This window comes from Melospiza melodia, chromosome 5 (genome assembly GCF_035770615.1).
Source record: "Melospiza melodia melodia isolate bMelMel2 chromosome 5, bMelMel2.pri, whole genome shotgun sequence".
Classification (NCBI taxonomy): domain Eukaryota; kingdom Metazoa; phylum Chordata; class Aves; order Passeriformes; family Passerellidae; genus Melospiza; species Melospiza melodia.
The window spans coordinates 32143246-32169991 of NC_086198.1; the positions used below are offsets into that span (position 1 = coordinate 32143246).

Genomic DNA, 26746 nt, shown 5'->3' on the forward strand with positions numbered 1-26746 from the left:
TGACAATTGTTTGTTCTTTATTTCCAGAGCCGTGAGGATCACCGAGTCAAATGCTGAGAAGTGACCGGCCCAGCTGCACATCGAACACAGAATTTTGGTCTTCTCAGCACCCTGCTCCAATCACCTGAGCCAATCCCAGGGTTGTTCCAAAGGTCCTGTGTGGGATGGGAGTGAGTGCTGCCAGTAAGAGACCTCCTCTACAAATGCAGCTCCTTCCCTTCTGCTAATGCTGCTTTACACACCAGCCCCTGCAATGGCTCTAGGGCAGAACTGGCTGGCACTCAGCATGTCAGCACCAAACTCTTCCCCATGACCCTGATTCTTCTGCCCTTTCCAGGACTAACCCAGCAGCTGTAAATGTGCTCACACAATGTCCCGTTGTTTCCCCAGGAAGAAGCGAACAAGACAAGTCCTGAGGGTTACCCTGCTCCGTGGGGAAGTTCCTCTGGAGAGTGGCAGGGGGCGTTTCCTGCAGGTGAGCGTTGCCAGGCCAAAGCGACCTCAGGTGGCTGCTGAGGCCGGGGCTGTTTCTGGGCCCAGAGGCCTCGGTGTCTCCTGCTCGCTGCCAGCCGTGCTCCTTGGTGTTCCCTCAGGGTGTCCCAGCGGGCTGGGAGCGCAGGGCAGGAGGAGCCAGAAGCTCCTGAAGGCAGCAGCCCCTCGTGTCTGTGGGATCTGCAGGAGGAGCTGTGCCTGCACCGTGGCTCCTGGGCCAGGGGCTGCTCTGAGCAGGCACGTGGAAATGCTCCAGCCCACACAGAGCACCAAGAGCCCAGGAGGAGCCCAAGGAGCAGCTGGCATTACCTGGGAATGGAGGCACGGCCCGTTTGCACAGGGGCTCACACAGCAATTCCCGGTTCAGAGCTCCCCCACAGCTGCCAGCTATGTCCCAGCCACCCCAAATCCCTTCCCTCCTGCCCAGCCTGAGGCCACCATCCATCAGCAGCATTGAAGCCAAGGCAATCTTCCCCCACAGATACTGAATCCCAGGCAGTAGCCCTCAGAGATACCTGGAAATCAGTGGGATGGAGTTTGGAGTTTTTCAGGATCCAGCTGCAAGTGCACAAGTGGTGGAAAGCTTTCACAGGTAGGTCCCACTGGAGGTGTGCTGAAGACAGAGATGTGCATCCCTTTCCTGAGGGAAAAGAATTTGTAGAGGCCACTGCTGAGGCTCTGAAAGGAGCTGAGCTTCTGCAGGGAGAGATGTCCCCCCCTGGGCACAGGGGCTGCCCCAGCACAGGCTGGGAACACATCTGGCCACTGCCTTCTCCTGCTTTAAACACCAACTGGATGTTCTCCATCCTGGAGCTCAGGGGCTGAAATCAGCTCAGTTCCAGGCAGCTCTGTCCAGTGACCCCAGGGACACCATTGGGGTGAGGGTTATAAACAGCCAGTTCTATGGAATGTAACCCTGTCCTTGTCCCTGTGCTGCTGCTGAGCTTCCTTGGAAGCTCTGCTGGCTCCTGACACAGCTGCTGTCCAAGGCAGCAGCTCTGCATGGGAATGCTCACACTCCATGGGGCACTGGGAGGTTACTGCAGTGGGAATGGAGCAGGGAATTTGGGGCTCTGGGTATAATTCATCAGAACCAGCACAGCTGACAGGGAACCCCAAATCTGGGCACCACACAGAGAACAATCTTTGTCCTGCCCTGTCAGCTCAACCCCCTGGGCTGGGAAGTTTTGGGAATTAAATGTATGGAATTATACAAATCACAGCAAGTGGCATCACCCAGAGGGACAATCCAGGTCCTAGACAATTCCTCCACAATCCACTATGGGGGAAAACACCCTGTGCCTGCCAGGAGCTCTGACTGCTTTTCCTACCAGCTCCTGAGCAGTGTCAGGGCCACCATGAGGGCTTTAAAACCCAAATAAACCCCATATCCCACACAGTGATAATCCAAATAAAGAAATGCATTCTTGTCATCAAAGCTCAAAACTGTGTTAGGAGTTCTGACAACAAGTTAATGGGATTCCCAGCAATCTCATCAATGCTCTTGGTTTCATTTTTATGTAGTTTTAATCCCTCAGTGGGCAGCCTGTACAACTTATTCTGGGATTTAGAGGTTGAGCAGGGCTGGCTTTGGATTGACCTTCACCTCTGGCCCCAGCCTGTGCAAACACACCTTGTGCCAGGGTGGGTGAGCTCATCACCTCAGCTTTTCCCTCCTAAATATCCCCTACTTATTTCCCTGTAGATTAACTCAGACTTTGCCCCAAACCATCAACTCCTCACTTCCATGTGGCCTCCAGGTGTCCATTCTGCTCCTCACAGGTGCCCTGGTGACACCATGTTGGTCCCTTTGCCCTTCTCCAGCCCGAGGCTGCTCCTCTGCTCGCTCTCTCCAGCCTCATCCCACAGGGATCCTCTTGTCCCTTCCCTGCTGGTGCTGCCAAGGAAGGAGGACACAGTGAGTCCCAGGGCTGCCCCCTCAGCCCTGGAGAGTCCTGGCTGTGGGCCCTCGGATTTCCCAGGGGAATTGTCTGCTGGGCTCCCTTCAGTGACCTCAGCAATTCCCTCACAAATGCCACCTCACTCCCCCTGACATCCCCTCACATTGCATTTTCCTACACAAACAGTTCTTGTATCCCCTCTAGGTTACACCAGGTTTTCAACTACATGAATGGCATCATCTGTGCCCACTGCTCGTTATTCACCCAACCAAAATCAAGAGCAAATGTTGGTTGGGCTTTAAGAACTTGAAATAAATTTAAATCAAAATAAATCACCTTTTTCTTCTGGGTTTTTGGGTTTTTTCCCTTTGGATGCTGGACTTAGCTCTGAGGATGTGTGCTGAGCTCTGGGTGGAGGGGCCTGTCAGGCTGAATGGCTGAGTTTGTGTTCTTCTCACCGGGGCATCAGAAATTGCCCCAGTCCCGTTCCCAGGCTGTTCCCAGGCTGTGCTCAGGCTGTGGCAGCACAGGCAGATGCAGCTCTCAGCACTCCCTGCTCCAAACACAACTCTGGCCTCCATTGCAATCTGTCTCTGCTGGGAGGTTTTCTCCTAGAGAAATCAAAGAATTGCTCATGGCACTTTGGAGACTCAATCTGCACAAAGGGAAGTAAGGAATAAAATCCTGCACCAGGAGCCCTTGGGATCTGCAGGGCTGCTTAGGGAAAGGACATTCACTCCCTGCAGTGCCCCCAGCCCACCTGCAGCAGCAGCACAGGCTGCCAGCTGGGCTCTGCCAGCCCCTCTCTGTCACCCTCCCTGTGCTGCTCCCTCTCAGTGCCCTGGGCAACCCAGCCCTGAGCCTGAGCAGCCCAAAGCTCTGGCTGGCAGCCCAGGGACAAAGGGACCCTGCCAGGGATGAGGCACATTCCCAGCCAACGCTCCCAACAGAGCACAGAGGCCCCCCTGGAGCTCCTGGGTGGGGCTGGCAGGAGGGCACAGCCCCAGTGGGGTGGCAGTGGCAGTGACAGCAGCAAAGTGCCACGGTCTGGTGGCACAGCAGAGACACCAAGGGCAGCAGTGCCCAGGGAGGGGCACAATGAATTCTGCTCCCTGTGCTGCCCCATCCCAGCAGGAAAGCTCCAGGGGGGATGGAAACTCCTCCCCTTCCCCCAGCCCCAGGTAAGCCCTGCTTGGTTTCACACACCCAGCTCTCACCTCCAGCTGCTCTGGGGCTGCTGCCACATTCCTGCCAAGGTGCCAAAGCCACTTGGGACAGGGCTCCCTCTGTGTCCCAGGGGATGGCAGGGACCAGGGTGCTCCAGCAAGGACAGCCTGAAACCAGAGCAGATGTGTCAGGGTTAGCAATGGGCTGGGGACAGGAGCTCTAAACCCAGATTGCTGAAAACAGCCCCCAAAATGTTCCATGATCACACCTTTAAAATGGCTCCAAAGGGCAGCAGCTCCACTGCCACACCAGCACCTGCACCATTCCCTGTGCCAGCCCTGGCTCACTGAAAAACAAAACAAATCAACCATCACACAGGCCCTGTTTGCAGAATTCCTGCTCCAAACCCTCACCTTTCCTGCCCAGCACTGAGGGAAATCTGACACAGCATTATAAATAACCTTTGCTGAGAGCAGCCATCACCCCAGTCCCCCAGCCTTGGCAAGATTTGCAGTGAATGGAGCTAAGTTCTAACCCTGAACCTAAATTCCTGTCAGTTTTTGGTAGAAAGATACTGGACAGTAAATCATGCAACAGAATTGAAAAACTGCACAAGGAATAACAAGGCCCAGAGCAAACCCAACCACCCCCATCACTGCTGCACCCCAGTTTTGGGAGAAATGCTGATATCATTTCTAAATACTCCCCTTCCCTCCCACTCAGTCTCCAGCCCAAAGCCCACTTCTCACAGACACAAACTAACAAGCTTGAGGCATTGTTCCCAGCAGCAGATGCAATTCCTGAACTCCCTTTTCCCTGGATTGCTCTTCTAAGCACTTGCAGGAAACTCACCTGAGCCCAGAGACTGTTGTGCTTTCCCAGAGGGAAACAGAGCCTGATGGGCCCAGCTCTGGCACCACATTCCCCTTGTCCCTGCTGACCTGGGAGGCCACAGGTGAGCCCAGTCCCTCAGAGCCCATCCCTGGCACCAGGAGAGCTGGAGCTGTTCCCAGATCCCAGTGCCCTGCAGGGCTGTGCTGACAGAGCACAGGCTGAGCTCTGTGCCCACACCATCCCTCATTCTCCTCCCAGTGCTCCCAAACCCTCCCAGCCCTGCCCCTGTGCCAGGCCCTGCCCCAGCCCCAGCAGAGGCTGTCACCCAGCCCTGCAGCAGCTGCCCCCCCTGGCAGGGCTGGGAATGCACCGAGAGCTCCTGACCCCAGAGCAGTCCTGGGGGCACAGGCAGTGCCCAAGCTGCCCCTCAGGGCACAGCCAACACCACAGCTCCCTCAGCCCCAGGGAACTCTGGCATTTGTCCCTTCACCTCTGCCCTTGTCCAGCAGACACAGCTGGGGCTGGGCTGGCAGGAATGGCATTCCCATGGCAGTCAGTCCCAGCAGAGAGGAAAAGAGGAGCCCTGTGTCCCTCTGACTTACCCCACAGCGTGGGCAGGACCAGAGCCCTCCAGCAGAGCCCTGGTGCTGAGGCCTCTTGCCTTTGGCTGCCCAAACACCAAAGCTTTTGGCAAAGATGGGAGGAGTTTGATGATTTTTCCTGCCCTGAAAGAGAGGAGAAAAAGAAAATTAAGTCCACTGTGGAAGTCAAAGGATCCCAGCTCTCAGACTTCTGCTCTGATTGCTCCCTATGGGGTTTTATCATGAGAGGTGACACCAATTCAAACATCAACGTGTCCTTTCCCAGCATTTTTATTCCTGACTATTTCAGACAATAAAAGGATGCTCATTTTTCATATTGCATTCTCTGCCTAATTTGAACAGAACCATTTTTATCCCAGACCCCACGTGTCAGCCATTCCATCCTTTACCACTGGACTTGGCACAAAGGCAGGGACACCTGGGATGCTGCATCACAAGAAATCCCAAAGAGAATCCCCTCCAAAACCTCACACAGAAAGGGTTTTTGCTTTTGGGACACAAGAAAGGCCTTTGACCATTTGCATCCACGTGCAAAGCCCACACTGAGCACTTGGTTTTAAAGATGTTGCACTTGAAGTTACAGACATGGAATTGCTCTGGGATTTGGCATTTCCTGCACCCACACAAACACATTAAAGGAATGAAGTGCAGAGTCCTGAAGTTTGGTTATTCCAGTGCTGTTTTGGTAGTGCCACTTGACACACCAAAATCCACAGCAACACTTCAAAAAATGAACAGCAACTTTCACCCCCACATCCCCCTTCCTTTAGATTTTGCAGTTTTGGGGTCCTCTTAAGAACAGGTTAAAGGAAAGAAGAAGAAAAGCCCAGGACCTGCTACCAGCCAGTGCACCAAGCACCTGTTTTCCACAGATTCTCCTCACAGCTGATGGCTTTTCTAAGAAAGCTTCAGTTCCCCCTTACCACAATCACCTGGCAGCACTCACCATCAGCCCCAAAGGCAGTGCCCATCTCTGAGCTGTCCCAGGGAGCTCAGTCCCTCTCTGTGGGACAAACCTGCTCTGGGCCCCAGAGCTGACTCCAATCCCTGCTGGCTGAACTGTGCAGCTGTAGGATCCAGCTGGATGCTGCAGGGCAGAGTGTGTGACCCTGTGTGACAGCCAGGCTCCAAAGGCAGCCCCTGGTGCCCCAGCACTGCTGCTGGAAGCGCTGGCAGCCCCTGGCACAGATGGGATGGAGCCTTCCCACAGCTCTGTGCCCTGGCACCCAGGGTGGCACAGCACAGAGGCTGCTGGAAGTGAAACCAACGCTGCATTTCCATGGGCACTGATGGCACTGAGAGCCCCAGCCCAGAGCTGCTTCTCCCTGCCCAGCACAGCAGCTCCAAGTGCTGCTGCAGGCCCAGGCTCTGAGGGAGCCCTGCAGCTGTGACAGCAACGCAGCAACAACAATTCCCAGGCACAGAGAGATCCCCAGCTGCTCCAACAACTGAACCTCTGTGGCTCAGCTCAGGCTGTCCCTGCTCCAGGCAGGAGGAGCCACACAGCCCCGAGACCGGGCTCACACCCTGCCCTGCAGCAGGGAACAAGGGGTTCAGGAACCTTTGGGGACACGTCTGTCCCCAGAGGGGTTTGACAAAACATCCAGCAGTGTGGATCTGTAACAAAGACAGCTTGTACCTATCCTTGCAACAGACTCGCCTATGTTATTTCCTCAAAGTCTCTGTTTTAATGTATTTTGCTATTCCAGGTGTTTAAACAAGACTGACCATGAGCTCTGCACCCTTGCCACGCTCCCAGCCCTAAGGAAGAGCTGGATATCCTCACACCCATCCAATCTGAGGGAGTGCTGCAGCATTTAAACATTTAAAAGCCACCCCTGCCCCGAGGGTGTCCAGCCCTGGGAGGTGCCCGGGTGCCAGCCCAGCACTGGATATGGGACACCAGGAGAGCAGCAGCAGCAGCCACTGCAGCCTCTGCACTCTCAGCACTCCGGCTGCACCATCCTCGCTGCTCAGCCACTCTCAGCTCTGTTCCCAGGACTCCCAGCAGGAACCTGAGGGCCCTTTCCAGATGCAATACTCAAAGAGCCACTGCTCTCCTCTCTGCCCACCCTCCTGCCCCAGCTTTCACCCCTTTGATCGCCACCACCCCACCCAGGACACAGGAGGAGGCTCTCAGGTGCCAGCTGAGACCCAAATCGTTCCAGTGCCTCAGGAAATAAATACAAATAAACTCGTCCCTTCTAGGGTAACAAAATGTCTCGGTGCCCAGCTCCTGTTTCCTAAGGCAAAACACACGGAGCAGGGGAAATGGCAAGTCCCAAACCCAACAAAACCTGGTTTGCCATCGGTTTCCACCAGGACTGCTCAGGGTTCCCACTGCCCCTCAGCTGCAGCCACAGGAGCAGCTTCTCTCTGGGACCCAGGGGGGGCACAGGGACCCCCATCCCGCTGCTTCCCGGGACACAGAGCCAGCCCAGCCCACAATGAAACATAACAAATGCAGTTACTGCCTCTGCCATTCGTGTATCAGCTGTGGCACAGCATTACTGACCACAACAACCCTGAGAGAGCACAATCTGTAACTACTGCTCCTGATAAAGTATCATCTGGCAGTTCGTGTATGCACTGCAGAGCTTTTGTAAACAGCAGTGTAAGAGATACTATTTTAGACTGTAGCATAATAGAGACTGTGAAATGTTAAAATGCTTTTACATGTAAGGAACTCAGAAAATGGTGTAAGGTAATTAGGTGATTTCCCACATTTGGGGACAATCTTATCTGAAACACAAGATAACAGAAACAGAAACCAGAGCACCGAGAAAAAAGGAAAATATTATTGATCCTCGTTATCAAATAACGAGGGAGTGAAAATAAAACAGGATGGCACCACAGGAAGAAATAAAGTATATTGGTTTAATCCACAAGATGGCACGAAGGTTAAAACCAAGCAAAAGAACATCTAAACTCCAAGGACTGTTTGAACATGTATAAACTCTAATGAATATGCACACACCACTGCAATGGAACAGAACCTAGAGAACACGGTTTAAGGTGACCGGGTGCTCCTGGCAAACAGCCAAGCACTCCAGCGCTGCCTTTTATCCCTTAACAAACGTGTAAAAATTCTAAAGAGTGAACTTTGTTTCTCACACAACAAAGCGCTGCCCCCGCAGCCGGGACGAGCCCCAGCTTTATTCCACGGAACGCGATCCCAGAGAGCCGCAGGGCCGGGACAGCCCCGTCGCACCCACAGCGGGTCCCCCGCAGCAGCAGCGCCCGAAGCAGCCCCGTCCCGCTGTCGGTGCCCGGCCCCGGTGCCCCCGGCCCCGCTCCCTCCGCTCCGGCCGCTCACCTGAGGGCACCGCCCGCCGCCTCCCGGCGCCGCTGCCGAGCCGAGGGCATTGGCCCCGCTCCTGGCTCCGAGGCCGCGTTCTGCGCTGCAGGGCGCGCTCCGGGGGACGCGGGCCCGGGCAGGGCCAGGGTGACCCGGGCTGAGGCGGCTGTGCCAGCGCTCTGTCCCCTCACGGGCTCAGGCCGGGGAGCGGCGCCCCGCCACGGGCCGCCATTGCACCGCGGAGCAGAGTCAGGGACGGCCGAAGAGCCGAGTGCGGCCGAGTGGAGCCGACAACAGCCGAGTGCGGCCGAGAAGAGCCGAGCGGAGCCGAAGGGCCGACTCTGGCCGCGATTTGCCGAATCGATCCCAGTTTAGCTGAGGTGAACTGGACGGAACGGGACGGAACCGCGTTCAGCCGAACCGAACTAGATAAGCCGAACCGAACTAGATAAGCCGAACCAACGCGAGATCAGTCGAACCATCCTGAACATTACGGGGTCGGTCGAACCGAACCGAGCTGAGCTCCGAATGCAGCGAGCGGCTCCGAGTTCAGCCGAACCGAGCCGAGCTCGGCCGAACCCGGCCTGCTGCTCTCGTGCCCATTAATTAGCGCGAGTGCAGCCTCAGCCTAATGAGCACTGAACGTGTCACAGACACACCAGCCACCCTCCTGACACTGATGCTCCCAGGGATTTTCCTTTTTCCAGGGTCCAGAACTCACCCAAAGGAGTGAGAAAATGCTGTCAGCATAAGGAGCTGCACAGTTATTGGGAAGGTCCTCGCTGGACAAGTGACACAAAGGGCACAGGGAGCATTTAAAGCAAACCAAGTGACAAAAAGCCACCTTTAGGTCAGAGAGAGGCTGAATCCCCATAAGGAAATCCACTGAAACAATAAGTTAAGTGATGGAAATTCAGGATTTGGCTGTGATATGAAATGTTTTCATCTTATCCCAAATAGTCACAGAACAAGATAAAGAGAGGCATTTTAAATCCTAAGCTTATAAAGTGTAAGTGCAAATGAGATCAAATGCACAAATTCAGGTAAGATATGGACTGTAATCACTGTTTCTGTGGTTAATGGTTCATGTTCGAACCTGAGTGACCTCCCTCTCCTCTGTCACCTGGGTGTCCTTGCTGTGTTTCCTTGAGTGTCCCAGAATACCTTGGAAGAGATTCTTCCCCTGCTCCTGCCTGCTTTTGTCAGAAATGGTTCATTTAGACAGCACAGCACTCACAAAGAACCAGCCCCGCAGGAGTCACAGCACCATTGCCCTCACCCTGAAATCCTGGCCAACAGCACCAGCTCTGTGTCCTATCCCCACACTTCTGTCTGCCCAAAGTTTTCAGTCCCAATTCAGCAAGACAAGAGAATTGAAATGGATTCAAGTCTTGAACATCAGATGGTGACAAAAACGGCCTATTTAATTCCTACCTCTTAACCATGAGTTATTGTTATTTCTGCCCTTTGTGCTCCCTTGTCCCTACCCATTCTCCTGGGCAGGATTATAAACTGTACTTTGAAATAACACACTTGCTGCAACCTGAGGAGCTTCAATATCAGCACCTTGACCTTCACTTTCTGAATTCCCATCCCAGTAACAGGATTTTGGGCAGTGTAAAGTTTTACAATTTGATTTACTCCATACAATTTTGAGGCCACATATTCTGCACATCCCTTTCCTCCCTCACAAGCATTTGTTACCTGCATGAGACAAAGGCAGTGAGGTAGGGCACAGACACCAGGTAAAGACAACCAGGTAGTGCAGGAGGACAAGGAGCTGTGCACAGCTTTATTTTATTTACATCTCTGTAACTGGAGCTCTAAGATGGAGCACAGCTCAGCCAGGAAGGACCTGGCAGGGGCTGCAGTGCCCTGCGTGGGGCTGGGCTGGAGCCAAACTGCATCCCTGGGGCAGCTGTGGGCCCAGCCCTCCCTGGCTGTGACACACGGCCTCTCACTGAGCATCTCCATTCCCTGTCAAACAGAACACTCAGGAAGGAACACAATCAGCAATTCCAACTACAGAAACCACTGAGGTGCCTTTCAGGACCCCACAGTGTTCAGTCAGTTCTTACTTTGCAGTGCACGAGGTATTTCAGCAATAAATTCCCTGTCATTGCTAAGAGCTCAGCAGCTCCTCAGTGGGAGGGTTTCCAGTTATGTTTTTCTAACAGCAGCTCAAAGCTTAAGCAGTTTCAGCATCCACCAGCCTGAAGCCCGTGGATTTCAGGCATCTTGCATGGATGTTTTATAACTTAAATGGAAATCCTACCTGCAGTCTTAAATACATAAATATCTTCTGCCACTTGGCTCTACTGAAAAGCTTTCTGCTGATATAACACAACATTTCTTTAACAGAGGGATAACCATATTCCTAGTTTGCACATTTTCTATCAGCACATTGGTTATTGCAGCAATTTTCTATGCTAGCCTCTTGGTGCCAGGTCACACGTCAGCAGGATTTAAAGCCTTGGGCTTTTCAGGGGAGTTTTTGCCCAAGTTCCAAGTCAGAGCCAGCATCTGCAATTTGGGCAATGTGCATCTCCGTGGGTGCTTGCAGCCCGCACCCCAGCGCTGCAGGGGTTAATGGTGAGGGGACACTTCTCCCACGGGGCACTGTCACTGCTCAGTCCCAGCCCAGAAGGCAGCAGGACTGTCCTTCAGCAGCCCAGGCGTTCCAGGGGCATTCCCAGTGCTCTCCAGGGCTGTCCCCTCACACCGTGGTCTCTGTTTTCTGAACGCTCCGACTGCGCAGGTGCTGCTGGATCAGCCTCTTCTCTCGTGTGTACCTGAGAGGGAGAAGGCATTGAAATAACCTCTGCAAACCTTCAGCACAAATTCCAACCAGCTGCTCACATGTGGGTCCATTCCCAACCTTTGTGGCCCTGTCCCACTTTCCCAATGCAGGCAAGTCTGGTATTTTCTAAATGTTTCCTGACACTTGGATTCAAGGTGATTATCAGCCCATCGTGCAGTAACAGATCTGTGGCTGCTGCAGCCTCTTGGTGCTCCTGGACTCAGGAGAGGCTCACAAATATGGCAGCTCCTCTGGCTTGTACCTGTGGGACAATCTCCCTTTTTGCCAGGGGCATTTCCATCACTCACCTCAAGTTTTAAGGGGACATCAGGGACTGATGTGGCTGAAATGCTACAGAACCAAAATGGTACCACGTGTGGTACTGCATTTACCCTTTCCAAGGGAACAGCAGCAAGTACCGACCGAGACAGTCAAAAGCCCAGAAAGCAAACAGCAAACAAAATAAAGAGAAGTTACCTGAGGGTCCAAATTTTCTGAAGACCCCACTCTGTGTGTAGTCAGTGTTAATTATGGAATCTTTAAGAGCAGCAGGATAGGGAAAGGATTACAAACCCTCCCAATCCCTCCAGCCTTCCCATCACAGTGTTCCACCTGCACTCTGCTACATTCATATCTTCTCCTCATGAGCCAATTGTACAGATTGCCCTGGACTCTGTGACACCTCATTCTGTGTCTGTTTACCTTGCAGTTGTCTGTTGAATCTCCTGCTTCTCCTCTTCATTTATTCTGTGCAGAATGGATTCCAAGAAGGGAAGATGGAATGAAATGTACTGAGCCACCTACCAAGGAGAAGACAAGAAAGGCACTGCTGACTGTGGTCACCGAGGAAAACTCCACGAGCTATGAGAAGTGAGGATATACATACATCACTGCTGATCTCTTCCACGTCCCTATCCATGAGAAAGAACTTGGCAACCTTCTCAGAGGGCCCCTGCAGCAGCCTGTGCAGCAAGGGAACATCTCTACTCCTCAGCTGCTTCTTTTCTGGAATGTATAAGCAGTGTCACAAAACACAGAACCAACCACAGGGGCTCCATCTACCACCTGCAGTCACGAGCCTTTTCACCTGACGAGGATCCCATACTGACTCGAGTGCAATGACCAGATACCCAACAGGTCCCTGATGTTGTGCCATTTAAAATACCTTCTCCCCCAGTTCCCTCCTATTCTCTCAGGTGTTCCCTTTAATAAAGATCAAATCTCCCTTTTCCCGGAAAAGTAAACTGTTATGGAAGTATTTTTCCACTGACCAGTGAGTACTTTGAACTCAGCATATGCAATGCAAACTGTCAGCTGAAATACACCCAATTATTCAGCTTTTCCTCTCCAGAGGAGACATCTCTGAAGGGTCCCTGAGAAGGCAAAATGCCACAGCACACACAGAGTGCACAAACAAGGACAGAGGCCTGGCACAAGTCCTGTTACTCCAAGGGACACATTCCACACACACACAGAATGATCAGAGCTGAAGTGCTCAGGCACAGTGGCTGGCTTACCTCCAGATGCATGGATAACGTAAAGTGCAAATTCATGGGGGCTGTTTTCTATCTGTGAAAAAAAAAGAAATTCCATTCAGACTCACAGACCTTCCCAGCACTTCCCTCTCAGCACATTTTCCCTGTGTGTCTCAGCTCAGAGATTTGGATCAAAGCCTGAGACAGGGATCCTGTCTGTACAAGAGCTAAAGATAGTGGATCTGCATAAGGCAGAAAGCTGTGCTGCCACGTTCACTGTCCCTGGGCCAGCCCTAACCCTCGTGTTCCCATGTGCCCAAACCAGAAACACACTGCAAACCCAGATCTGTCCTGCCTGCTTTCCTTGCAGCATCCTTAACTGCTTCCTAGAGCTTATTCTCCCCTCACACGTAGATCTGCTGTTTGTGCTGCCATCAAGGTAAACCTCTGTGACCTACCCTCGTGCCTGACAGCCACATCCAGAGAACAGCACAGCTTTTGAACACTTTCTTTGCAATGTATTCCCTACAACTCTACTCCCTGCTCTGTAATTCCCTTCCTTGCTACTCCTAGAAGTTGTTTTCCTTCCAAGACACTCACAAGTCTTACTAACCACACAAAGTAATTCTGCAATAGTGAAGTCTCCAGACAAGTTAAATGGGAAGCTTAAGACCATTAAAGTATAAATTAAACACTAAGCAGACATGGAAAATCAAGATATTTGAGAAATATGCAGCAGTAAGGGCAAAGCTACTTCTGACCACATACGACATTGTTGGTGGGAGATGGTTCCAAGGAAATTAAAAAAAAAAAAAAAAGTAGTTTCAGGCAGCATGGCACTGGCCTCGAGCAGTATTTGCAGCTGTAACCTTCCCATCTTCCCGCAAGCCCGGCTCCCAGGGAAAGCCCGTCCCAGACCGGCGCTGGGATAATCGCTGCTGTTTCAGGCGAGCCGCAGTTCCGGGGCTGTCCGCGGGAGGGCAGCCCCGCCAGGGTTCAAATTGTCCATCTGGGTTTTTTTACACTCCGCTCCATGCACTGTCCTCGCCCAGCTATTCCACATCTTTCCCGCAGTGCTGGAGGGAGTGCACATGGGAATGAACGCTTCCAGAACACGGCCACGTTTCCTCCTGCCAGCAGACTTACCTTAAACTTCCGAAGCAACTGCTCTATCACTTGTCTGGTTCTCATCTGGCTGTTGATTCTTATTTTGGTTTCTGACCCAAAAGCCGGAGTGAAAACTGATGTCTGGGAACAAAAGCAGCCACACCACGGCCTGAGCCTGAGGCACACCTCACTGGGCAGGGCTCCCTGTCCCTCAGGTGACAAAGCCAAGCCTAAAATTTCCTACCTCGTGGTTATAGAAGTGGCCATTGATAGAGAACCTGTGAGTTTCTACTTCTGTCCTGGTGATGGTGGGGAGCTTGGTCCTCCTGCGCACGGCCGCGGCATCGCTGCTGGTGCGGGGCAGGGTGGCACAGTCGAGCTCCTCCTCCCTCCTGGACCTGAGAGTGTGACTTTCATAGCATGGATAACCTGGACAGAAGAGAACCACGCGTCCTGTGCAGCTGCCAGCACCCCCAGAGGAGGGAGGCTCTCAGTGAAGGGCTTCATTTACTGTTTACTATTTATTATTTTTGGGGGGGTGGAGCAGGAAAGGAACAAGGCAGAGGCATACGATGAAGAACAGGCTGCTTGCAGGGTTTGCAGTTTGCTGATTTGCTCCCTTGGGAATGATTTCTTGGATGAAAGCACAGCTCATTGCCACTGGCTGTTCACCAAGTCACCTGCACAGCCCTAAGCAGCCCTAGGTGGGTGTTTCCCCAGCTTGCAGGACATGTGACACACAGCAAAGAGATTTCCCTTTGCTGGCAGGGAAGGGCTGATGTGTGTGAGGGGCCTTTTGCACTGTCACAGAACACAGAATTTTAACCTGGTTAACCTGAGACCACCGACACTAACTTTGCTCGAGGTCTGGCTGCTCCTCGGTAGATTTCAGTGTGTCCCCACTGATGTGATGGAGGTCATCAAACTCTCCCCAGCGAGTCATTCCCCTGAAAGACAAACACAGAGTTACCATTGACTGCTCCTCAGTAACTCAGTGACTGCAGTTTATCCTGTGCCCAGGGGTCATGTCATACATTCCTATCCCTGCTCAACATACAGACTTCAGCATGGTAATTTTAGTTTAAGTCATAACAACTTCATATTAAAATATGGTATGACCAGGGATCCCAAATGTAACACATCCAATGTAAAACCTGTTGAACATCAACCAGGACACAACCTAAACAACTTGCAGTAATTCCTGATCTGTTTTACAGCAACATCCTGGATTTATCACACTCAGACTACCAGGCAAGCACACAAAACACACATATTGTGGTTTAATAGTTACAGAACAGAGTTACACAGGTTACACTTATGCTGTCCAAACCAGCTATGTATGAGAGCAGGAAGTTCCATCCAGCCTTTCAGATGTCAATATTAAATCATGCTAACTGAAACTTATGCCCAAACTCTCTCTTCAGCATAAGGTCTTCATCCAGTTATTGCTCTGATTGACAATAAAGCAGATTCTAGTGCAATATTAAAAATTAATTTCATATGTATATGTATATATATATATGTATGTATGTATGTATTCCCAACAATACTCAGCTAGCCCCAATTTACATGCCAAACAATATCTTGGTTGTATTGCACACATTTACCAAGTTCCTTTAAGATCAGACAGCCAAGCTGCTCTGCATACCTTAAAGCATGTCAGGGCAGCCCCACGTTTCTGGGATCATGAGTGAATGTTTACTTTAGCATACAGATTTCCACCAGCCAGAAGATTTTTAAGAACTGCCCTGCAGGCCACGTGCATCCCACACCAGCAGACCTGGTCGAGGTAAACTGAGAGCCAGATTTGCCTAAAACTCAGGTTCTTTCCTAGTTACTCCTGTCAAAATTCATCCCTGAATTTCAGCAGCCAGAGATGGGGAAGAAGACTTTACTGGAACTCCGTAGCTGCAAAGGTGGCAGAATTAAATCCCCAGTTCAGTTCCAACATGCCTCACATGCAACCTAAGACAATAAGTCATAAGAAAAATAAACTCTGCAGTACTCAATTTATCAGGGAGTCATTCAGGGTGAACATTGGCTCTGTCTCTGTATCACAAGATTCAGATTCAGCTCATCAAATTCACCAACCAAGGCTGGGGAAACAGCGTACAAAACAAGGGAAAAGTACACTGAGTACCTGTATCAGCTGAGCACAACACACTGGGATATAAAATGTCATTTTATGGAACGGCTGGTCTGTGAGTATTTTAAGGGGTTTTTAGACCAAATTTTGCACAGACAAAGCCAGTATCCATTCCCTGACTTGAACTTCACCTGCGCAGCAATGGTTGCAGATCTCACATACCTGTAAGCTGGGACAGACAATCCCTCAGCACTACCCACCAGATTCTGGCTTCATGCTCCAGTGTGTGCAGCAACACGAGGCCTCTCAGGGGCTACCAGTATCAGGTGCACATGGAAACACAGGGGGATTGTTTGGCTCTTTTCCTATACATTTATATACACCAATTTCCCAGTCCTTGTATAGGAATTGTCAGTTCCCATGAAAAAGAGCAGCCTCCTTCCAGATCCTCAGGCTGAGGGCCAAACAAAGGTGCTACAAACACACACCTTCCAGCCCAGCAGAGGCTGCTCAAAGGCTCTGCTGTCCAGCAACCACCACGGCCTTGGGGAATCTGGGATATCCAGGGCAGCCAGCCACAGCCATTGAAGCCACAACACGAGCTATCTTGCATGCTAGCCTCCCTAGGGAAGTCCATCCATTACCTTTTACTGGGGAAAAAGCCCACATTCTCTGTTGACTTCAGGGTTACAAAAGAGGGTATTTGCTTCTCATCTTGAATCTTTAATCTGATAGGATGCCGCACGCCCCAGAATATCGACAGGATTCCTTCAATGAAGGGGGTGCTTCCTTCCTGCTGGAGAAAAACAGGGAAATACTCAGTGCTGCATAATAATGGAGTAAAAATAATCAACTAATAATAACCTGTCTCCCCTCAAAGTAACAGGACTACAATGAAATCTCTGAGGCTGGCACAGCCCTGGAACAGATTACCTGGAGAATGTGTAACCTCAGGTTTGAGCAATTTCCAAAACAGCCAAAGCTGCAGGCTGACCTGATCAGTTCAGGAAACCAGCCCTGGTTTATTACATTAGATGGAACCTGTCGTGCAATAACAACACCACAGCGAGTGGAGCTGGAGTCCAGTGCTGTGACGAGAAGGGAGCACTAATTTGTGATGTCCAGATTAGTGGAGTTTCTCACCCCTAAATCCTTACCTGCTTGTATGACAATTGCAGATTCTCTTGATCTGAATAGTAAGAGTTATAATTCTTCAGAAGAGAACTGAGCTGCTCTCTAGAATGAAGATCACAATGAAAAAGAAATGTTTTTAACATCTCTGTAAAATGCAGGTGGTACATGGCAGGGTAACACCCCGTAATTGTGCTACCCTCTGCACCCTTGTATAGGTTTATTAATGATCCATACATCATTTTCTGAGAGAAAAGTTTTGCCAGGTTACTGGGTTGCTCATAAGTTGCTCCTTTAATGACCCAGAGGAAATTAATTAGTCAGCCTCACATGACATTAATAATGCTGCCCCAGCATGGCTTGTACTTTGCACCTCTGTAGCAGTCATGAGGAGGAAGCAAACAGAACAACATCCCCATGCACCAGTGCTGCAGGTTGCTTTAACTAGGCTGCACTTTGTTTTCCCTACATGCTGGCTTCCCTTCAGTCCTCATACTGCTGCAGATACTTTTCCTATCTCCAAACACCTACAGGGTGTCTAACATTTCTATTTCCCTCTGTCTGAAACAAAACAGCTTTGCACCATGTCTTTGCTGAGAGGAGAAAGGAAGGAGATGAGGAGAACCTCTGCCAAGAACAAGGAGCCATGGAGACAACGCCAGCTGCAGCTCAGGCTATGGAGGGCTGAGCAATGACAGAATTATTGAAATGCATTTAGAGGCCATGAGAATGAAACACTCTTCCCCACACCATTTAAAGATGGCTCAGACTGTAATTCAGGCAAGCAATTCCCAGCAGCAGAGGTGGTTAACCATGGGGAACAACTGCATGGAAGTGTACAAACCCTTCCTTGTGGACTAAGGATTACAATGATTTCATGTCCTGCCTCGCAGTGAGGTGTGAGGACACTGAGTTTGTTTCCAAATACTGCCTGTTATTTCCATGTTTGTGGGAGCTGTTGGAACAGCAGGCCCACAGATGGAACACACAGCACCTGCAAACTCTGCAGCACACGTTCCTTAGAGAGCTGCTGGAGCTGTTCACAACTCATGTACCATCAGAAACATTATTACAATTCCTCCACCAGTTTTAAATAAAGAAGTGCCTCAGAGAACTGACAGCTCAGTATGGGGACAGGCCCCAGGAATGTGGCTTTCCCCAGGGCCCAGGTGTGCACACACCAGAGAGGAACCAGGGACAGCCAGGGGGGAGGTAACACGTCCAGGCTGTGCTTGGGGCACATGGCCAAGCAGAGATGAACATGGAGAGCTTTCCCTGGCACACCTATCCCTCCCTCTCCACTTAATAAACAGGACAGTGTCCTGTTGCTTCAGACAGCCTTTTCCCATGGTGAGAAGGGAAAAGATCAACTGGGCTTTTACCTAGCAGGTAACACGAAGACAAGGGCTGCAGCACTAAACTCAAGGTTCATTGCATTCCATGCTAATTTTGTGGATGTAAATTATTTATTTTACATTATTGCAATCCCACACACAAAAAATATTTTTAACTAGTTTTATTAATTGCATTCTAAACAAGGATTCTCAACATTAACTTACTTTGTTCTTTAATCCTCATAATACTGGTGGCAAAAGTCCTTCTTTGCACTGGGTTGAGATAGCTCATTCCAGGTTCTTTGTGTCTCTGTGAGGGACCACATTCAGGCCATCCCTCCAAAAGGGAATGCAAGGAGGTTTGGATGTGAATCAGAAGCAAGTCCAGCTCTCATCACAGAACTGGCTACAGACAAATGAAAGCAAGATGAAGCACGCCTTGGCCTCGTACACGGGCAAGCTCCAGATGCAGCTCAGGATTACCAGGCAAGTAGGAGATAGATCTGCAGTTCTGTCTGACAGATGTTGTGACAGACCTGCTGATCCTGCTCCAGAGGTGCTTCAAACTCAAGTCTCTGCACTTCACAGCATTTGGCAATCATTTATTGACAGCTGTTATCTCACAGGTTTTTTCCAAGTAGGAAGTTGGGAAGGTGAGCTCCCTGAAGATGGATTAGAAATACTTAAGGACTTGGGGCACACTCTGAGGCTCACCTATTACTCTTAGTCCACGTTGAATGCCAAGGAAAATAAAATCATAGACTAACAGCAGTTAGTGGTCTGGTAAGGGTCATCTCTGAAACAGGTTCTGTTTCTCAGAGCAAGCCCTCAAGATTTCCACAGAGTTTCTTGCCTTCTCTAGAAAAACTTGCCATTACCTTCCTCAGGAGTTTGCATAAGTAGGTCTTTCAGGTTTCAGCCTTGCATTAGTGCAACCAACAGTGACAAACCACACAAGCAATTAGAAAAGCCCTGAGGGAGAGACTACCAGCAGCTCACTCTGACTTGTTTGTCCTTGTGTAGTAGAAACATAAGAGAAAAAAACCATTTTCCTTCTTTTTGCCCCAGAAGGGAATTTGTGCACCAGCCCAGTTCCAGGAGTGGCCTTACTGTAACACGTCTTCCTGCTGCCCTAACCTAGAGACAGATGCCATCTCTGCTGAGTTTGGTGTCCGGAAAATCAGCAGCTGTTGTGACAACAGCCAAACACAGCCATAAACAGAAACCAAAGCCAAGTAACTGGCAGAACAACTCAGCCTAAAAACATAACATGCACTGCAGATTCACCACTTTATCCAATAGTAGCAAATGCAGGATACAAAGGAGCTGCAATGTCAAGTGCCCCAGTGGTGAACCACAACAGAGCCCAGGCTGCTCTCTGGAAACACTAAAGCAGGACAGCTCACAGCTCTCTCCTGCCCAAGCCCTACACACAATCCCTGAATATTTATGGCAGTTTTGCTGGAGAGGCAGCAGTTCAGCCAGCCAAATCATCCCACAACCTTTGGTCAGCCTTTTGATCCAGCCATTGTGCAATTCCCAAACAGCAAGCTTGCCCCATCAGCAAGACTGCAGGACAGAACTGGAAGAGAAGCAGTGCAACAGCAGATTCAAGGCAGAGATGAGGGATGACAGCCTGGAAATTGCATTGGAAGCAAGCCTGAGTGCATATGGAATGTCAGTGGTTCTTGAAACACTTATTTCCCTTGATGCAAGGTGAAGAAAGTTTAAACCATGGCTGTCATGCAGAAAGGTCTCAACTGGGATGCACATTTCACCACAGGAACAGGCAAGTACATAGAGGAATAAAGCCCCAAAGACTCTGGTTCACCTGGTACATTTCCAAAGGCTTCTGCATGCCAAGTTTACACACATTAATTACCTCTGACACAAAAGCACTGTGTCCCAAACTAACAGCAGCATAAAGGGAACAACTCTTGAAGAGAAAGGGAGTGATGCATCTGCTGCCTGTGTGCTCTGGGCAAATCCCTGACAGCCTTCCTTGGAAAGGGAGAAACCAGCATTGCCCAGGCCACACAGGAAAGTATCAGGAGTCAGGAACAGATCTCTCCTGCAGCACAATAAATTGCATTGCAGACCCATCCCTGGCTGAATCCACAGGTAGTTTCTTTTCCATGGGAGGACTAAGAGCCATGGAAATGAAGAAGGGGGAGAGAAGAGAGGCTCCTTCCAGCTCCTGCACTCTTGTCACCAGGCAAAAAACAATTCCCTAAGAAAGAGGATGGAGCTAAAGGCCAGGTGGCTCAGAGTTTGGGCCAGCAGTAGGAAAAACTCCTCCCAGGGAGACTGAACTGTGGAAAAGCATGCCACAAATGACAGTTAGACTGCAATTCTGAGCTTTTTCTACAAGTAGGTGAAAGAGACACTTCCTCTGACCACAGCAGAGAGCTAGCAGCCCAAAAGTCTTTCTGCACAGATACACTGCCATCCAGGGCTGCCAAACCCCAGGCTGCAGACAAGCTGAGCTCAACTCTGGAACTTAGGGTAAATTTCAACAGATTGCCAAGACAAGAAGGTCTTCTTCCTTAACTTGTAATTTTATTTCAGAATCCTCTAGAGGGGCTATTCTCCTTAAGGAACAAATTCCACAGACCCTAAGGCTTAATGCTCTGTTCTTTTGATTCCATGTGAAGGCCATCTCTGCTCTAGAGACAGCTTAAACGAAGTGGTAGGGATTGCTGTGGCTACAGACTCAGCTGTCTACAGGATCCCCTGTCAAGGAATACATGTGGAATCACTTGAAAGAATGCAGCAAACTCATTAAATATTCAGGGTTTTAATAATTTACCTGGTTACGAACTTCTCTTCATTGATGAAAACAGAAGGCAGATGCTGTGCCTTCATAGTCACTTTCTTCATTTACTCGGAAGAGATGAATCTAAGCAAAAGGTGAAAAAAAAGTAAATACATCCACTACTGCTACTACAAAAGATGGAATAGTAATCAGGCACAAAGCTTTAGTTGGCTGAGTGACATAGGCTGGGACAGTCAAGCTGAGGGCTCACTACACCGTATTTTGACTACTTCATACTTAGCCTTAATACCCAAGTATTTCCCACTCATAGTAAAAAAAGCCATATGCCATTCCCATCAAGTGTATGACAGCACCTTAAATCCCAAGCACTACATCTACCAGGACTTTCTCAAGCAGTTTTAGGATTTGTTCAACTCCAGGATTATGCTTGAGTTGTTAGCAGTCTGAGATACTGGCCAGGATTCATGTGTCCACTATGGACAGAGCATGACCCAGGGACAGCAAAACACACTGCGACTCTGACAACCACCCCAGATTCCTAAAACTAGGCAAGGGAAGGAGTGGTGATGATTAGCAGTGTCCTGCAGCACACAAAGAAAGCAAAGAGAGAACAAGACAGTAATTTCAGGGAGGTAGCAGTACAATTTACAGGTTTCCACACTGGGATTCAAGCCTGTTATGCAGGCAATGAGCCAGAGCCACGAGACTTCAACAATGCATTCCTCAATAAACTTAATTATGGAGTCTAGGCTCTTTCCTTCACCCTCAGGTACTAGAATAAAAGGAAGACTGAGGAGTTAACTGAACAAGTGGCATCACACATGGCTGGGGAAAAAAACCTCAGAGAATCCCATGAAAAGCAGTAACATCTCCAAAGACTGCACTGGAAGTTGATCATTCCACTTCCATTTCTCTTATTTGGGTAAGATGACACAGGAATTTGACTCACAGCACTCGATGTCCATTGTCCCTTATGCCAGGGGATTGACTTGAATCTGATTTCAGACTGATTTCAGAATCTGGATAGGGCCTGGTCAAAGATGTCTGAAAAGTGGTTGATTGTCTATAGTCCCCATGACAAGCAGCCTTCCAAAAACTGATTGAACAGACCATGGCTGGGCAAAGAGTAAACACCTCACCTCTGTATACTGCACTACTGAGCTGCTTTTTTAGATGCCACCTATTTTCCAAAATCATAGATAGTTTCTAAAGAACAGCATATGTGGACAAGTGAGAAGTTTTGCATATAAAAACCCCATGACATTCACCCTACAAAATATATAGGAAGCAATTTCATAACCCCTAAAACCAGGGTGCACTACCAAAATGAGCTTTACCTGAGCAGCTGGTGTTTCTAGCAGTGCTCTGTCAGGAGCTCACTAAAAGGAGGAGCAGTCCCTTTGTCCTTTGGGTGACATCCATCAAGACAAAAACATACCTGCAAGCCAAACAAGCCCAGGGACTTCTGTACAGACATAAGTTTGTGTGTGAAGAATACACTGCTATATACCACTGCTTGGGTTTTCCCTCCAAAATGACTTCAGTAACCACTGGCCACACCTTGGAATCTGATTTTGTGGGATTTACTTAAGACCTCTAAGTGAAGCAGCTGCCTGTGTCAGTGTAATTTCAAGCCGTTTTTACAAGATGCAGAGGAGTTTATGTACTTTGGCACCTGAATAACTGAACGTATACCTCAGCACCTGTCAGGAAACAACACGTTAAGAGCAGTAGATGGCCAAGTCACTTCTATTAACTGTAGAGCAGTGACACTGGAGAGCTCCAGCACTGCTTCACTGCTTGTGGCTGCACTCTTTTCTACACTGTTTGGCCTTAAAATGATTCCTCTGAAGGAAAAAGCTGATCTCTGCATATAGAGAGAAGTGACCTTTACATACACACACACAAGAGAGATGAACACTGTGTTTTGCTACGCACTGGATGGCTCCTAGTAAATTATTTGCCTTAAACACCCCAAACAGATTTTAAATCAGCCAGGTGCCATTAAAATGCTGAAAATAAAACTAACTGGAAGAGTGGGTGGTGATGGGGACAATTCTTCACCAAAGCCCTTCTTTCCCTCACAGCTGCATTATCCAGGACAGAGACTTCTCTGCTGTAGCTGGGGGAGAAGCACAACTCCCACTTTCTCCTCAGTTATGTGACCTGCTGTGCTTATCAGCTTTGCACCAAACACTTCCACAGCACCAGCTCACTGCAGAGGTGAACCTCTTCTCCTTGGACCCTTCCCATGGGCACATTCTGGCTTATTTATAGCCAAGACCCAAACCTGTGGGCTGCCATGGCTCAGTGCCTTCCCCAGCAGCAGTACCTGACACAACAGATGCCAGGATGTTTGCACTGGCGCTCCCTAAACACACAAAGCTGGGACATTTCCCATCATCTCCTGCTATCCTGCTGCTTTTCATGCCATTTCCCTGCAGTCCTTTTGAGGAAGCAAACTGAAGTGAAATGCCTTTTCCACTGCTCCCTTTGATTTGAACTAACCAAACCATGCTGATTTTCCAGCCACTCCAGCCATATCTGCCTGTGCCATTTATCCAAAGCCATCTCCTGACTTACTTGGTATCACACAGGTGTCTTTACCATTATGTTAAACTGGATTAGAAGGGCAGAATTTCCTCAGGTAGGTTAGGAAAGTGGGATCTTGGCTGGACTAAACTGCTGGCCTGAGACTTAACCAAGTAGAAACCTAATGCTTGGAAGAAGACTGACTGAAGCCTGAAATATGTAGTGAAGGACAGAAAGGAAAGCAGAGGAAAAATCAGGAGGACATGAAAACTGGGGGAGCTGCAAACTGAGCATCTCTAGAGGAGGACTGCAACTATTGGAGGAGTCTAGGAAAAGCAAAGGGAAAACAGACCAGTGCACATTTCAAAGCTGCAAGAGCATCAGCATATCAGGGCACAAGGCAAATCTCACAAAGGTAATGAGCTGTACTTGCCTGTAAGATTCATATCTTACCTGAAATGGGCTTTTTTTCCCCTCAAAGAAAAAGTCCAAGTGTCAGTGCAGAGGCAGATAAGAGGATTTACTCCCTTTTATTCAGTACAGTGATATTTAAGTCATTTACTTAAGGGGACAGACCAGGCACAGTAGAGTGCAGGAATGACAAAGCAGAAGTTAAGAGCAAATGGCTACACAGATTTTTAGACAAGGATAAAAAAAGGCAGAAGCAGAGGAGGACAGGAAGGAGAGGGACACCCAGGATCCAGAACTGAGCCAAGCAGGAGCAGCAAGGCAGCAGCTCAGTTTGTGTGAGAGCCTGGATGTGCTTTCTGGTGCATCCATATCTGAAGACAAGGCTGCAGAGTGCAGTGCACTGTGCAGAGCCTCTGCCCCTGCTAGAGAAACTGAAACCCCAAAGCTCAGCAAAGACCCCCAGGTATTTTAACCCAGCACTCCCCAAAGCTCTTCCAAACCCGCAGGAGGACAGGATAGGGCAAATCTCTTCTATTTCTTTTATAGAAACCACAAGGCTCAGCTGCCTGTTAACTCAGCTATCCACTACACGCACATAAAATATTTTGTACACAGGCACAACACCATGTCCAGCTGAGTCATCTTCTAAACTCACAAGTGGCTGGTATTTAGCAAATTTTTCGATCCTGACTAGTTTCTATAAAGATGAATTTAAGATTTGTTCTGATAGATAAACTCAGTATCAGCAGAATAATTTTACTAGTCACATACACTAGTTGTGGGACTTCACGTTCCCCTTTTTTGTTCTTTTTGTTTATGTTAGATGTCCCTACCACCAAAGAAAAAAGTGGCAATTTAAAAAAAGTACTTATTCTGAACAACAGTATTTTCCCCACTAAAAAAAGGGGGCTTTGTTGTTTTTTTTTTTTTTTTCTCGGGCTTTCAGATTTCTTCACACCTTATTTTAATAATTAGCTGTTCAGTACAGAGCATTAAGGGCACTCCTTGAGTACAAATCACAGCATAAGCTTTCTGCTCAGGCAGGCTCGGAATGGGATTTGACAAAACCAGCAGTAAATTGGATTACGTGATTATGGCCCCTTAACTTTCCCAGGCACACCGCAGGACGCGCACACGCTCCCTCCCCTCGGGCATTGCCAGAGCGGGGCTCGCACACATCCCCTTCAAACACTGTGTTCCCCCATTTTAGGAGAAGTTACTTTGTGCCCGCAGCCGAGCGGCACGGGCCGTTTCCAGCCGCCGAAAAGAACGCACAAGGTCACCGGTGTCGCTCCCCGGTCACTCCCGGAGCGAATGAAGGGCAAGGCGGGCTCCTGGCCACGGGCACAGGAGGAGCGGCACTACCTGTGACCGCCCGCCCAGCCTCAGCCGGCTCTCACACAGCCTTTGGGAACTCCTGTCCTTCGGGCATTTCTCCTTCCCCCGGCACCCCCATGCCCCAGAGGAGTGTGCCCGGAGTTCGGGTGGCTGCAAGCACACCTCGCTTCCCCCGACAGCGCAGCAGAGCTGCCCCAGCCGCCCTCGGCACTCACCTGGCCGGGCGATCCGAGCAGGAGAAGCGCAGCAGGAGTCTCACACGCCTTTCCCTGAGCCGCGAACGGGGCATGGCAGCATGGCCAGCGCGGACAGCCGCCTCCGCTGCTGCTGCTCGGGACCCACCGGGCTGGTAATTATTGTTTTGCTTAACAAACTGGGAATGCTGGAAGCCCAGGACACTCCCCGCACCTCGGTGCACGTCGGGAATATTTACCTACCACTTTCCTTTCTCCAAGCGCTGACAGGAGCCCGCCCTTAGTCACGGTTCCACCTCCAGTAGGCTCCGGTTAACCTTTTAATCACTAACTTGACCAAGGGAGGCAACCTGCCGACTCCCTGGAATCGTCTAGTGGACATGCCGTGAAACATCCTGCCCCCAAAACACTTGTTAGGCTTCTTCTGTTTCCTAATCCATCGGATAAAGCAGGCTTTCCCTCACATACATACATGCCCATCCTCAGTGCTTGGGGGAATAACCGGTACAACTCATCAGACTGTGCCCCAGTGTAGATACACAGAACGTTATGACAAATTGTAACAGCACAGCTTGATTCCTTAACCCCACACAGTTCTTTTTGCTGAACTGTAGAATACCCTTATGAACATTACTGGGCAAGAGCTGCATCTGTAGGAAGGAAAGCATGGCCTCTTGCTTTAATTGCTCAGCAGTAAATTGCATAAGCAGATGCTTAAGCTAGAAAAAAAGAATTGAATCAAGACACACCTTCACCATTCCTACTGTTTGCCCATCTGTTTCCAGCAAATAATTCATTCACCAGATCAACCCCAAAAGCAGAAGTTATTGGGCCACAGAGCGGAGCATGAAAAACGCCAAACCTGAATTTGCCTTCACACCCATATTATTGCACTGATTCATATCAAGTTCCTTTTGGTTTATATAATTTGATGTTAGGGAGAGGCAGACCAGACTCAAATACTGAAATATTTGATTCCTGATCACATCCTGTCCTGTAGCATACTTCTGTCCAGAGACGGACACACTGCCAAACACACACCACAGCAAGCCTGGTGTTTGGGATTAAAGTTTGTGTTGCAGTTTCTGGCTTTGCACCTTGAAAATGTTGACACAAGGATTTAATTGCTATTTACAACATTGAGAGACGCTGAAAACAGGAGGGAGGCAGCACGCAAGGTTTTTTAACTCAGTTCACAAGAGCATAGAAGCTCTGTGCTGGGGCTTGCAGCTTTGCGCCAAGCTCAGTCTCTGGAGCTGCTCTGTCTC

The 26746-nt window shown here is 49.6% G+C and overlaps 1 protein-coding gene across 11 annotated transcripts; it reads right to left on the reverse strand.

The window, feature by feature from the left end:
• On the reverse strand, positions 1-25712 carry LOC134418481 (ras association domain-containing protein 6-like). 11 transcript variants are annotated; one of them, XM_063156836.1, is made up of 18 exons: positions 25500-25712; positions 22341-22441; positions 21037-21126; positions 16920-16998; positions 16407-16558; positions 14532-14623; positions 13921-14105; positions 13716-13817; positions 12612-12663; positions 11981-12099; positions 11797-11894; positions 8313-11086; positions 4997-5119; positions 3829-3906; positions 3611-3727; positions 2730-3004; positions 2236-2389; positions 1-1132 (listed from the first exon to the last, which is right to left on the reverse strand). In XM_063156836.1, exons 3-12 carry the CDS (start codon positions 21105-21107, stop codon positions 11011-11013), a joined length of 1026 nt encoding a protein of 341 aa, XP_063012906.1. In that variant the 5' UTR covers positions 21108-21126; positions 22341-22441; positions 25500-25712; the 3' UTR covers positions 1-1132; positions 2236-2389; positions 2730-3004; positions 3611-3727; positions 3829-3906; positions 4997-5119; positions 8313-11010. The 11 variants fall into 11 exon arrangements, with proteins under 11 accessions (XP_063012906.1, XP_063012911.1, XP_063012905.1 ...); XM_063156841.1 differs by lacking the exon at positions 22341-22441 and having other exon boundaries at positions 1-155; positions 1008-1132; positions 25500-25711; XM_063156835.1 differs by lacking the exon at positions 22341-22441 and having other exon boundaries at positions 1-801; positions 1008-1132; positions 25500-25711.
• Positions 25713-26746: the final 1034 nt, after the last annotated feature.

Coding starts and splice junctions, on each gene's coding strand:
- LOC134418481 (XM_063156836.1), bottom strand. CDS start 21,107: ATGAAGAAAGTGACTATGAAGGCACAGCATCTGCCTTCTGTTTTCATC. Junction 12,664..13,715: donor AGTTGCTTCGGAAGTTTAAG/GTAAGTCTGCTG, acceptor TTTTTTTCACAG/ATAGAAAACAGCCCCCATGA. Junction 11,087..11,796: donor ATTCAACAGACAACTGCAAG/GTAAACAGACAC, acceptor TCTCCCTCTCAG/GTACACACGAGAGAAGAGGC.